This window comes from Zootoca vivipara, chromosome 3, assembly GCF_965207765.1.
Source record: "Zootoca vivipara chromosome 3, rZooViv2.hap1.1, whole genome shotgun sequence".
In the NCBI taxonomy this organism is placed as follows: domain Eukaryota; kingdom Metazoa; phylum Chordata; class Lepidosauria; order Squamata; family Lacertidae; genus Zootoca; species Zootoca vivipara.
This window is the reverse complement of record NC_142586.1, coordinates 118,190,354-118,204,587: the sequence shown is the minus strand read 5'-3', so window position 1 is coordinate 118,204,587 and position 14,234 is coordinate 118,190,354. Positions and strand designations below refer to the sequence as shown.

Below are 14,234 nucleotides of genomic sequence, written 5' to 3'. Positions count from 1 at the left end.
CTGTAGGGTCCTTGGTGACTGGTACCCATAGGGCAGATGGCAGGGAGCCCGACAGTAGGTGGCGCTAGAGACAATGACAGGCAAAGCCTTCTAATCCTAGTTTGGTCCCCTTCCCCCTTCTCCCTGCTGCACGGGCAACGCAGAGACGGAGGAGGAAGATGGTTGGCGGGGCCCATAGGTGCCAACTCCTAGGGGCTGAGGTCCCTTTGGTTCCCCCAGTAAAATATTTGAGGGGCCTTCCCCCTCCCCAATTGATGGGCATTGCCATTCAAATGGTGTGTGTGCACTGCATCTTGTGATTATGTGGGGCGGGGCTTCCCCCCATATTTTATTCAAGTTGGCACCCCTGGCAGGAGGACCACTCCCTAAAATGGGCAGGTTATGAAGGCCAGGCCTTTTCAGTGTTGGCTCCCAGGCCCTGAAATGTTATTTTTGGCAGCTCTTGAACTTTTAATCAGTTCTTATGATTAAAGATCTCTGGCTTTTGTTTTTCTCATTTCTGCTCTGCTGTTCTCTATTCTTGCTCTTTAATGTTTTATTTATCTTGTTTTGGTTTTCCACTTTGCTGGCTGTTGCACCATTTATGTATTTTGCAATGCTTTGGTCCCCCCCCCAAATATTATTATTATTATTATTATTATTATTATTATTATTATTATTATTATTATTTTGTTATCCTTGGCTGCCTTGGCAAGACTGAAATGCTGGAAGGAAGGAAGGAAGTTCTTTGTTTTGAGCTCTCCTAACCTGCTCTGCTAATCTAGTTGGAAGCAGGATGAGGCCTCATCTGAGGACCTTAGCCAGTGCACGAGTTTACATATAGTTCACTGGGAGCCAAGGAAGGTGCAAGAAGATCTGATGATCCACATCCGACTGTTGGAAAAGCAGGCTTCTGTATCCGCCGCTGTGTTCTGAAGTTTCTGTGTCCTTTTCAAAGGCAATTCCATTAGTGTGTGCCTTGCGGGAATTCCCTGCCACTGTACAGGAGAAATTAACTGGACCAGATTATGGGGCTTCTGGTCTAGTCAATTTCACATGGGGGAAAAAAAGAGAGAGCATGCTCTCAAATGGGCTGTGAGGGAGAAACTGTGCCATATTTGAGAGTTTGAAAATGGTGAGACATACCGGTAACTCGATGAGAGTGGGGGCAGCTTTATTTTTTCCTTTTCCAAGGGAGCTGCATGAATTATATACAGTTTAGCTCCAACTGTCTGAAATGCCATATTCCCTTGCATGAACTTACCCAGGCTCTGAGATCTTCTCCAGCCTCCCAGGCCTGCTTGGTGGAAATGTTGGAGAGGCAACTTTGGAACTCCCTGCCTAGAGAAGCTAGACTGCTTCCCTCCTTGTTGTCTTTCCACTGGTAGGTAAAGACTTTCTTCTTCCATCAGGCCTTAGGGAACTGGCTTGTTAATAATAATAATAATAATAATAATAATTTATTATTTATACCCCGCCCATCTGGCTGGGTTTCCCCAGCCACTCTGGGCGGCTTACAACAGAAACATTAAAATACACTAATTTCTTAAACATTAAAAGCCTCCCTAAACAGGGCTGCCTTCAGATGTCTTCTAAAAATCTGGTAGCTGTTTTCCTTTTTGACTGTTTATAAGGAAAGGGCTTGTAGCAATGCTGTGCTGCTATTATTATTATTATTATTATTATTATTATTATTATTATTATTATTACTATTACTATTATCATTTATTAAATTTCTATACCGTCCTTCATCCAAGGATCACGGGCCGGTTTAGAGTATAAAAACACAAAAAATGCATAGCATAGTAACAAACAAAGAATTACCTGCATTTTAATATATCTACCAGAGCTTAATTACTGTTTAATTATTATCTTCCCAACTTGTTTTGCGTATTATCTGTGTTGTTTTAAATTGTCTGAGCCGCCTTGAGGGAAAAGCTGGGATAAATGGAATGAAAATATGGATATGTTACTCGTCCTGTGAGTACAAAAAAGGGTGTTTCCCCCCTGTATATCAAACTCTTTATGAAGCCTTTCAACAGCTCTCCGATTGAATGCAGGCTGGGACCCCTTTGCCCTCCGTCTCTCCTTGGTTTTAGGGTGCCTTCCCCCCCCCCCCGCCACCCTGCACCCAAGGGAGTCAAGCGATGAGACTTGTACATCCGTATCTTTATTGGTCTTGGAATTATACATGTGGCTGCTGTTACATGATACATGGATACCAGGGTTACACATCGGCAGGGGACTGATGACGCAAACCAGCTGCACCATAGAACGGGCGCATGGGCATGCATGCGCCCACAGAAACAACGCATCACGCACGCAACAGGCAGCACTGCAACCGATCCCCACACAACACACACACAGCTGTCGCAAGAACGGGCAGCCTTGTGGGGCAACAATATTTTGGAGGGTGAACGATCTTGCACCCCACAGTCCTTTGCATCGCTGCAGAGGGTACATTGGGGGAAAATTTGGGGATTGTGGGGTGCACGTGTGCAATCTTTTTGGGGTGTCTGCAGCTGCCTCCAGCCCACCGAGGTCTTCCTCAGCTAGAGCTGGCATGTTGGCCCACTGCCCGCTCCTCCTCCAGGCTGACCTCCCGGTGGTGGGGCACCAATTCCTGAAACAGGGGCGGGGGTGTGTGTTTCACTGTGCGAAGGTGAGAGAGGCTAGAACACGCTTGTATATATTCTGTGGATCCCGCCCAGAAGGTCAGATAGTATTCTGTAGCCTCTCCATGTGAAAGATCCCGGGTTCAGTCTCTGGCGGGGCTCCAGCAGGTTCTGGAGGAAAAACCCTCCTCTGGCCGAGTCTCTGGAGAGTGACAGATCTCCCCCTGACTAGGGATAAGGCAGCCTCCTCACTCAGGACAGCTTTGGAGGCTTTTCAGCAGGGACTGGATGGCCACCTGTTGGGGATGATCCATCTGCAATTCCTGCATTGCAGGGGGTTGGTCTAGATGACCCTTGGGGTCCCTTCCTACGATTCTGCGATTCCAGGCAATGGAGGTGTTGCTCCGTGAGAGGCTGGGGATCATAGAATCATAGAGTTGGAAGAGACCACAGGGGCCATCCAGTCCAACCCCCTGCCAAGCAGGAAACACCATCAAAGCATTCTTGACATATGGCTGTCAAGCCTCTGCTTAAAGACCTCCAAAGAAGGAGACTCCACCACACTCCTTGGTAGCAAATTCCACTGCCGAACAGCTCTTACTGTCAGGAAGGTCTTCCTAATGTTTAGGTGGAATCTTCTTTCTTGTAGTTTGAATCCATTGCTCTGTGTCCGCTTCTCTGGAGCAGCAGAAAACAACCTTTCTCCCTCCTCTATTTGACATCCTTTGATATCTTTGAACATGGCTATCATGTCACCCCTTAACCTTCTCTTCTCCAGGCTAAACATACCCAGCTCCCTAAGCCGTTCTTCATAAGGCATCTTCATAAGGCAACTGTGCAGCCATCCAAGTCGGTGGCCATCTCCAGTGGGAGGGAGTTCCATAGCTTAACTATGGGTTCTTATGTGTTGGGCTGCTGCTAAAAGGCACAGGAGCAGGGCAAGGGGAAAAGGTGGCAACCTTTCACACGCACATATGCACACACCCAAATCTACACATGTACAAATTTTGCTCTTCCACTGCAATGGAAAACACCCTCACTCACGCGTAGGTTGACCAATGGAGCCTTTGGAAGGGCAAATTGCCAGGGATCTGGTGATCTGTTTAGCGGTTCGATCTCTGTGGTCCTGGGGTGGCTGCGGGGGGGGGGGCAGAGCGGAGGGCAAAGAAGGTGCTTGAGACAAGGCGGGGGGGGCTGGAGGTTAGCAGCTGCAACACTTTGCCTTGGGTGGTTCTCCAGTCCCCCCCCCCAAGCTGCTGCCCTGAACTGTGCAGAATAAATGAGGGCAGGATCTGGGGTGGTGGGGCTGCGCCTTTCAGGGGTGTGGGGGGCAGGTGGCTGCAGTAGAAAAGAGTCTGCCTGCCTGCCCCCCTCCAACACATCTACCACCACCGCCTTTTGTATGGGGGAGAAAGGAACCGCTCACATCCCCGGGGGTCCCGGGGGCCCTGGTAGCCCCGGCCGACCCTGAATCCCAGGGTCCCCTTTTGGCCCGGTCGGCCCAATGGGGCCCGGCGGCCCCATTTTCCCTGGGATGCCCGGCTTCCCCTGCAGCCCAGGAGGTCCAGCTGGTCCCGGTGGCCCCCCAGGCCCTGGGGGCCCCACATCGCCCTTGGGGCCCGCTTGCCCTTTGGCGCCCCCTTGTCCGAAGCTTCCCTTGGCCCCTTTGAAGCCAGGGAGGCCTTTGGCGCCCACAAGGCCCCTCTCGCCTGGAGGGCCTGGGTTGCCCGGGGGGCCCTGGGCTCCTGGGGGCCCCGGTGGACCCAGGCTCCCGGAGTCGCCTTTCGCTCCTCTGCTCCCGGTCGGCCCTTTGACGCCAATGTCGCCTCTGAATCCTCGGGGGCCGGGGGGCCCAGGGACACCTGGATAGGAAGAGAGGGGAATATGGGCAGGGGTCAGCAACAGCAAACTATGCAACAACATCTGGGGCAGGGTATCAGTATGAGACTATGATGGGGGTCAGTCTGGATGATGCCCTGAGTCCCCTTTTCAAGTGAGGCTTGGGATCCTATAGAAGAGATTGCTGAACTGTACAGGTTTCTTTGTAAGAAAAATGACCACTTGAATATCCTCATCGGCATCCCAAAATAAGGATCTGAGTTGTAAGAGCTACAGCTAAGTGCTGGGGCCCTCCAATGTCTGGAGGCAGTTGGAGGATGGATGGCGGCTAACAGATGGAGGTTGAATCCTGACAAGACAGAAGTACTGTTTTGGGAGACAAGGGGCGGGTGAGTATGGAGGACTCCTTGGTCCTGAATGGGGTAACTGTGCCTCTGAAAGACCAGGTGCGCAGCCTGGGAGACATTTTGGACTCACAGCTGTCTATGGAGGCGCAGGTCAATTCTGTGTCCAGGGCAGCTGTCCACCAGCTCCATCTGGTATGCAGGATGAGACCCTACCTGCCTGCAGATTGTCTCGCCAGAGTGGTGCATGCTCTGGTTATATCTCGCTTGGACTACTGCAACACACTCTACGTGGGGCTACCTTTGAAGGTGACCTGGAAACTACAACTAATCCAGAATGCGGCAGCTGGACTGGTGACTGGGAGCAGCCACCGAGACCACATAACACCAGTCCTGAAAGACCTACATTGGTTCCCAGTATGTTCCTGAGCACAATTCAAAGTGTTGGTGCTGACCTTTAAAGCCCTAAACAGCCTCGGTCCAGTATACCTGAAGGAGCGTCTCCACCCCCATCATTCATCCTGGACACTGAGGTCCAGCTCCGAGGGCCTTCTGGCGGTTCCCTGTCTGCGAGAAGTGAGGTTACATGGAACCAGGCAGAGGGCCTTCTTGGTAGTGGCACCCGCTCTGTGGAACGCCCTCCCACCAGATGTCAAGGAAATAAACAACTACTGTATATTCCTGCGTATAAGACTACTTTTTAACCCATGAAAATCTTCTCAAAAGTCGGGAGTCGTCTTATACGTCGGGTCGTATTTCTTATATGGCGAGTATATCCCAAACTCTATATTTTAACTGGAAAAGTTGGGGGTCGTCTTATACGCCCAGTCGTCTTATACGCCGGAATATACGGTATCTGACTTTTAGAAGACACCTGAAGCCCTGTTCAGGAAAGTTTTTAATGTTTGATCTTTTATCGTGTTTTTAATGTCCTGTTGGGAGCTGCCCAGAGTGGCTGTGGAAACCCAGCCAAATGGGTGGTGTATAAATGAATTGTTGTTGTTGTTGTTGATGGGTGGGCCATTTCCCCAGCCCCTTCACCCAGCTGCAAGGTGGGGGAACATGAGCCAGAGTTTGGGGTGTGTGTGAGCTGAGCCGGAAGCAGGCTGGGAGCTGGAGACACAGAGACCTGCCTGCTCTGTGCTGGATCCAAAGCTCTTGCCCAACAAACCCACATTCCCCACAGACTGGAATTCTTTGCAATGAGAATGGTGATGGGCCAAGCCCTGGTACCCTGGGGGTGGGAGGCAGGTGAGGGAAGTGCTGGTCTCCCAGGGTGGGAGACTGGGAGAAGAAAGGAAAGAAGCCAGGTGAGAGTTGGGAGGGGCTACTACCTTTTCATAGAAACATAGAATCTTAGAGTTGGAAGGGAACCCAAGGGTCATCTAGTCCAACCCCCTACGATGCAGGAATCTCCACTAATCTAACTTGTGGGAAGTAGAGAACTAGCTTTAAGAGAGGACGACATGTTCTGTTTGTACTTTCCGTAGCTGTTCTTGTTTTTTATTTACATTCGTATCTTCGAGTATCATTTGGTTTTTTTGGGGCGGGGGGCGGGAATCTTCAATAAAAATCTTAATAGGCAAAGAGAATGCCCTGGTAACTGTGGGGATAACCAGTGCCTCTCTCTTTTTTTGGAAAAGGATGCTGTTGCTCACCATGAAACTGTTACAGTAAGTGCCACACTTTTAACATTAAAAAAAATGTGATGGTACTTGAGTACCCCCAGAAAAAAGCACTAGGGGGCAAGTCTTAACCCAGGTGGCTCTGTGGGTTAAACCACTGAGCCTAGGGCTTGCTGATCAGAAGGTCAGCGGTTCAAATCCCTGTGATGGGGTGAGCTCCCGTTGCTCGGTCCCAGCTCCTGCCAACCTAGCAGTTCGAAAGCACATCAAAATGCAAGTAGCTAAATAGGAACCGCTACAGCGGGAAGGTAAACGGCGTTTCCATGTGCTGCTCTGGTTCGCCAGAAGTGGCTTTGTCATGCTGGCCACATGACCCGGAAGCTGTACGCCGGCTGCCTCGGCCAATAATGTGAGATGGGCGCGCAACCCCAGAGTCAGTCACGACTGGACCTAATGGCCAGGGGTCCCTTTACCTTTACTTGAGTACCCCCAGAAAAAAGCACTAGGGGGTAAGTCTTGCTTGGCACAATGTCGTCTGATCTTCCCACAAACCAATCGGAACGACTGCTGAATAAATAGAGCTGCGGTCAAGTAATCTCTTTGCAAACAAAACGGGCCAAATGCTCATGGAACAGGTCGTTTGGAAGCAACCTATGCAGAATGCGGCCCCTCTGGAGGGGTTGACAGCAGCAAAGCAGTCTCGCTGAGATTCTTGGCTCTATTGCTCGGCCTCTAGGATTTGGAAGCTGAGCTGGGACATTTGCAAACAAACATGCCTCCCAGAGACTGCGCGGAGGCACCTCTGGGCTGGTGTCTTTCTGCAACAACATGTCACGTCACGGGCAACTGCGCGATGTTCTCCTTGCCAACCTGAGGGTGAAGCCTGGCAGCGCTTGGATCTGACTACCTGGCTGGGAGGGTCTGGGAACTCAATGTGCTCGGATCTGCAAGCACAGAGATCCAGAGCGGCCTGGAGCGCTCAACTCCCACCCAGAGAAAGCCAAAGAAAACCTCCAGGAGGTTCTTCGCCCCCACCCCACCCCAGCTGGCGTTTGCAAGCTCACAGCCCTGCCGGCTTGGGATGCAATCCTGTATTGACTCAGACCATTCTGCCAGGCCACGCACATAACTGGCCAGTCTGAGCCAGTACCCAGGGGTGGTTCTGCCTTGCGCCAGCTCGCTGTGCATTGCACTCTTTTTCCATAGCAATAATAATAAAAAAATAACAGAGCTCAGCAGCAGGAAGGATAAACAGCACTCAGAGCAGCTGGGCCAGGGAAGAGGGGGAACCTTTGCTGAAGCTGTGGCAACCGGGCCAGCTCCTAAGAGGCTCGAAACTTAAGGGAGGTGGGGGGGGGGCGAAGGTCCCGGCTTGGCACCCCAAATCTAGGGCTTTGTTTGATCGAAGGCTCAGCTCCAAAATCAGGAACTCATAAAATCATAGAATCATAGAGTTGGAAGAGACCACAAGGGCCATCCAGTTCAACCCCCTGCCGAGCAGGAAACACCATCAAAGCATTCTTCCACTGCCAAACAGCTCTTACTGTCAGGAAGTTCTTCCTAATGTTGAGGTGGAATCTTCTTTCTTGTAGTTTGAATCCATTGCTCCGTGTCCGCTTCTCTGGAGCAGCAGAAAACAACCTTTCTCCCTCCTCCATATGACATCCTTTCATATATTTGAACATGGCTATCATATCACCCCTTAACCTTCTCTTCTCCAGGCTAAACATACCCAGCTCCCTAAGTCGTTCCTCATAAGGCATCGTTTCTCATAAGGCATCGTTTCCAACTCTGTCCTGAAAGGTGTGTGGGAGAAATAGAGGAGGACTCTGAGCATATGCAGAGTGCTCTCATCACTAAGTAATTATTGCCAGCTTCCAGGCAACTAGGGAGACTCAGACCAGTATCAGACTTGGTCCATTGCATCAATTCTAGGAAGCCAATGGTTGGTCTAGCTCAGCATCCTGTTCTCACAGTAGCCAATCGGATCCCTGTGGGGAAACCTGCAAGCAGGATCCGAGCACAAGGGCAACACTCTTCCCTCCTGTGATTTCAGAAGCATTGCTCTTTCTGACTATGGAGGCAGAGTTGAGCCGTTCTGGCTAGTGGCATCGAGAGCCCTCTCCTTCTTCACGAATTTGTCCAATCCTCTTTCCAAGCCATCTCGGTTGGTGGCCATCATGGCCTTCTGTGGAGGTCAGTTGTTCCACAGTTTAACTATGCACAGGCCCAGGTCTGGAATTTCGGCAGCACGCAAAAGTCCAATGCGCTGAGACGGCAGCCGTAGCAGCAGCGCACCCTGGGGGGGGGGGGCTGAGCAGATCCTCGCATTGCAGCAGGGTTCCCCCACACGCCATAGACTTTCAGATCTACATTGGCTCCCAGTACGTTTCCGAGCACAATTCAAAGTGTTGGTGCTGACATTTAAAGCCCTAAATGGCCCTGGTCCAGTATACCTGAAGGAGCGTCTCCACCCCCATCATTCTGCCCGGACACTGAGGTCCAGCGCCGAGGGCCTTCTGGCGGTTCCCTCGTTGCGAGATGCCAAGTTGCAGGGAACCAGGCAGAGGGCCTTCTCGGTGGTGGCGCCTGCCCCGTGGAACGCCCTCCCAACAGATGTCAAAGAGGAAAACAACTACCAGACTTTTAGAAGACATCTGAAGGCAGCCCTGTTCAGGGAGGCTTTTAATGTTTAATAGATTATTGTGTTTTATTCTTTTGTTGGAAGCCGCCCAGAGTGGCTGGGGAGACCCGGCCAGATGGGCGGGGTATAAATAATAAATTATTATTATTATTATTATTATTATTATTATTATTATTATTATTATTATTTCACTCCCTGCTGCAATGTGTGAAGCATCTTCCTAAAAGGCTGGAGTCACAGCCAGAGCGCTGGCACTCAGCTGCTTCCAATCAAAGGCCTGTGTGTTTTTTATGATGCATGCTGCAGCGTGTTTCAAATGGGAACCACCTGCGGGGACCACGTCCTTAACGCTGCTGCGCCCCGAACGCCGCGCTCACATGCAAACAGATGCCTTGCCTCTGGCCTACTTGATGCCTAGGTCGCTCGTGGCCTGGCGGCATTTTCAAGGGATTAGATAAGGTAAAGGTAAAGGACCCCTGGATGGTTAAGTCCAGTCAAAGGTGACTATGGGGTTGTGGCGCTCATCTTGCTTTCAGGCCAAGGGAGCCGGCGTTTGTCCACCGACAGCTTTCCAGGTCATGTGGCCAGCAGGACTAAACCACTTCTGGCGCAACGGGACACTGTAGCTGAAGCCAGAGCGCACAAAAACACCGCTTACCTTCCTGCCGCAGCAGTACCTATTTATCTACTTGCACTGCTGTGCTTTCGAACTGCTAGGTTGGCAGGAGCTGGGAAAGAGCAACGGGGGCTCACCCCGTCGCGGGGATTTGAACCGCCGACCTTCCGATCAGCAAGCGCAAGAGGCTCAGTGGTTTAGACCACAGCGCCACCTGCTCCTTCAAGGGATTCGGTGGCAGCCTGGCAGCAGATCAGGCCACAAATGGTTGAGGGAGTTGGGGATGTTTAGCCTGGAGGAAAGAAGGGGCTGGGAGGTGACATGACAGACATCTCCACACACCTTAAGGGCTGTCCCATGGAAGATGGAGCAAGCTTTTCTGCTGCTCCAGTGGGGAGGGTCTGAACCAGTGGATTCAAATGGCAAGGAAGGAGATTCCGACTAAACCTTCAGAATAACCTTCTGATCATAGAATCATAGAATCATAGAATCATAGAATCGTAGAGTTGGAAGAGACCACAAGGGTCATCCAGTCCAACCCCCTGCCGAGCAGGAAACACCATCAAAGCATTCTTGACATATGCCTGTCAAGCTTCTGCTTAAAGACCTCCAAAGGAGTAGACTCCACCACACTCCTTGGCAGCAAATTCCACTGCCGAACAGCTCTTACTGCCAGGAAGTTCTTCCTAATGTTTAGGTGGAATCTTCTTTCTTGTAGTTTGAATCCATTGCTCCGTGTCCGCTTCTCTGGAGCAGCAGAAAACAATTTTTCTCCCTCCTCTATATGACATCCTTTGATATATTTGAACATGGCTATCATATCACCCCTTAACCTTCTCTTCTCCAGGCTAAACATACCCAGCTCCCTAAGCCGTTCCTCATAAGGCATTGTTTCCAGGCCTTTGACCATTTTCGTTGCCCTCTTCTGGACACGTTCCAGCTTGTTAAGAGCCATTGGATAGTGGGACCGACTCCCTCGGAAGGTGATGAACTCTCCTTCATTGGAGGTTTTTAAGCAGAGACTGGATCCATCAAGGATTCTTTAGCTGTGATTCCTGCACCACTGTGGTTTCAACTAGATGACATTCGGAGGTCCCTTCCAACTCCACAATTCTATGATAACATTCCCAGCAGGACTTTCCGCCTGCACATTAATCCTCCATCGATCATCTTTGGCCTAAAAGAAGCTAGTTTGGAAACTCTTTTTTTCCCTGCAGGTCACCAAGTGAAGGAATGACTTTATCAGCTGAAATGAGCACATATGTTCTTATGCTCCTGCGACCACCGTAGATTGGGGCCGAAAGGGCAACTCAATGTGACACGTTGTCTGAACAGGCATTTCTTCTACTGCTGGGGACCCCGCAATTTATATTCCTGAGATGGGGAAGCAGATCTTTCCCATGAGGAAAAGTTGCAGAGTTTGGAGGCTTTTTAGTTTAGAGGGAAAGCAAGCAGGAGGCGACATGAGAGAAAGTTAGAAAATTATGCCTGGTGTGATCTCATTGTTACTGGTTGTCTGTTTGCTTCTAAGCAGGTTTTTTTTAAAATAGCTATTCTGGTTAGTGAATCTGGAATAAAAGCAGGCTATCCAAGGCAACAAAAATGACTGAGGGGCTGGAGTGACTCCCTTATGAAGAACGGTTTGGGACTTTTTGGCTTAGAGAAACAGCGAGGAAGATGTGACACGACAGAAGTTTACAAACTTAAGCATGGCATGGAGGAAGTGGAGGGAGGGCGGATTTTGTTTCTCTCTCTTTCCTAGAACTCCCGGGCGTCCACTGAAGCTGAAAGCTGGAAGATTCAGGACAGGCCGAAGAAAGGACTTCTTCATGCAGTGCAGAGTTGAAACTGTGGAACTCCCTGCCACAGGAGGCAGTGATGGCCACCAACCTGGATGGCTTCAAAAGAGGCTTAGACAAATTCATGGAGGAGGAGAAGAGGGCTCTTGATAGCTCTCACAGTTAGAGGCAGCAATGCTTCGCATTCCAGCAGATTTTCTTATGTTCTTTTCTTATATGGACATCCACTTTGGTTAGCCCCTGAATAAAGTTTGTTTTGAGAGGCCAGCAGCTGGTGGGAAAGACAGCTCTTCAAATTGGCAAAAACAAGCTTACGAAATATTAGAGGTTGTCGCCCAAGCCCGTGACTCATCTATTTATTTGGGTTTGGCAGCCCAAATAAACCTGCTCTGGAGATTCGGGAGGGGCTGCAAAAACCCAAATCCACACATCGAAAGCAGCCCTTACCACTCTGTTGCATGGGTGGCTGGGGGCTAGAGTGGCCCCCAGAAGTCCACAATGTGCAGGTCAGGATCTAGGCCTCCCTGAGTCCAAACTGGATCACCTGGGGGTCACAAGACACCCTGGGGCAGGGAGGGCACAGAGTCCCTGGCACAAGAGCTGGCCGCGGGGGCAGGGAAGATGTCTTTCATTATTTCATTTATTTCTTAAAATATTTGTATAGGTCAAAGTGGCTTCCAGCAATAAAAACCTAAAGCATACCAGAAAAACACAAAAAGTTAAAAACAGACCGCATTTAACCATAGTGGAAGGACGTACATTGAATTGCCTGCATCGGCCCGGTGGAAACGAAAAGTTTCCAGCAGGTGCCTAATAGTTAGCACAGAAGGCACCTGCAGCAATAGGAGAAGGCGGGGTCTTTTCTGTGGTGGCTCCCTGTTTGTGGAACGCTTTCCCCAGAGAGGCTTGGCTGGCACCTTCATTGCATATTTTCAAGCACTGTGCAAAAACATTCCTTTATCTGTGTAAGCCACTTTGAGTCCTGGACGGGGAAGAAACTGGGATATAAATACAGTGGTACCTTGGTTCTTGGACACAATCCGTTCGCCTTCCAAAACATTCGAAAACCAAGGTGCAGCTTCTGAATGGTGCAGGCACCCCGGAAACAATAGCTGACAACTGCATGGACATTCGGCTTCCGAAAAACATTTGAAAGCCGGAACACTTAACTTCCAGGTTTTTGGCATTCGAGAGCTGAAATGTTTTGAGTATCAAGGTGTTCGAGAACCAAGGTTCCACTGTAATTATAATCATAGTAATAACAATGTCAACTAGGCTTTTTAACTGTCTATGGCCTTTTGGAGTGGGTGAGAGATCCTTTAATGTATATCCTGTCCCCCGGTTTAAATGTATGCATCTATCGTTTTATTTTTCATAAGTCACTTTGAGTCGCCATCACGAAAAGGGTGGCTAATGAATTTAACAAGCAATAATCAAAACAACCCTGTCCCTCCCGCTTGCCTCCCCGACGCCGCTTCTCACCTCGCAAGACAGTGACGTTCCGGAGGATCTGCCCGTGGCGAGTGTCCACCGCCTTCATCTCTTCCATGACCATGGAGAGGTTCCGGATGTCAAAGTCCAGGCGGGCGCTGAGAAGGCTGAAGCGCTCCCGCAGGAGGTCGGTGGCGCTGAGCATGAGGCTGACCGACCTGTTCAGGTAGTAGAGCTCCTCGGCATGCGCATGGAAGCCCAGCGTGCACGAGAGCCGGACGTCGTCCAGGTATTTGAGCATGCTGTGGACGTGGCTGTCGGTGGCGTTGATGTTGGTGAAGATGGTGCTGATCTCGATCTCGTGGGAGGCCATGCGGCCCTCGAGGGTCTCGAACCGCTCAGCCGTCCGGTTCTGCGTGTAGCGGGCGTGGTACTGGAGGTCGTGCATGTTCTCCTCGTGGTCGTCCAGGAAGGAGGAGACGTTGTCCAGCTGCAGCTGCAGGCTCATCACCTGCAAGACCAGGTCGTGCATGCCCTCCGAGTTCTGGCCAATCCTCTGCGAGGTGATGCCCAGGCTGGTCTGGATGCTCTTGACCAGCTCCCCCGTTTTGGAGGAGGTGGCCCTCAAGCCCCCCAGCAGTCGGGTGTAGTTCTGCCAGTCGGACACGATCTTCTGCAGCGTCAGGGTCTCCTCATTCATCTTCCTCTGGATGATGTGCACCCAGTCCGAGGTCTGGCCGACGGTGAAGTTCATTTGCTGCACGGCGGCCTCCATGTCGAAGCGCTCTTGCGACAGCTCCTTCAGCGAGCTGCCCAGCTCGGAAGTGGCCCCCTGCCAGCCCCTCACCTGTGCCAGGAAGAGCGCCAGGCTCTGGTTGACTCGCTGGATGGCGGAGAAGCAACCGTCCACCTCGTCGTTGATCTTGTTGCTGGCGGACGAGAGCTGCTGGTGGGTCTGGCCAGCCCGGTCGAGCAACACCTCCTGTGCCAAAAGCTTCTTCTGAATCTCCTCCAGCTCCTCTTGCAGCCTGCTGATCTCCTGTCCCAGCTGGCCTGCATCATGGCAGAAGGAGCAGTTGCCCGCGGATTTCTGATCTGGATTGGAGGGTGGGGTGGAGAAAAAAAGAAAGCAGGTTGAAGTGTCTGGTTAAACAGCTTCTAGCACATACCCAGCAGTTGACCAGGCCTTGTCCTTCCCCGTGGCTAAACTGCAGAACGCACCACCGAAATAAAACTCTGCGGATTTGCCTGATTACTGTTCACTGTTCTGGTCGCCTCAGCTCAAAAAGGGTATCGAACAGCTGGAAAAGGCACAGAAAAGGGCAACGAGATAGATCAGGCA

General features: G+C 50.9%; 1 protein-coding gene across 1 annotated transcript in view; it reads right to left on the bottom strand.

Annotated features, from left to right (window-relative positions):
• Positions 1-2,133: 2,133 nt before the first annotated feature.
• Positions 2,134-14,234, bottom strand: part of SCARA3 (scavenger receptor class A member 3) — a 34,725-nt gene continuing 22,624 nt past the window's right edge. Inside the window, exons 5-6 of the mRNA XM_035110736.3 lie at positions 12,944-13,987; positions 2,134-4,456 (exon numbers count right to left, since the gene is read on the bottom strand). Coding sequence (XP_034966627.1) covers positions 4,017-4,456; positions 12,944-13,987 — 1,484 coding nt within the window. The 3' untranslated portion in view covers positions 2,134-4,016. The remainder of the gene's footprint in view (positions 4,457-12,943; positions 13,988-14,234) is intronic.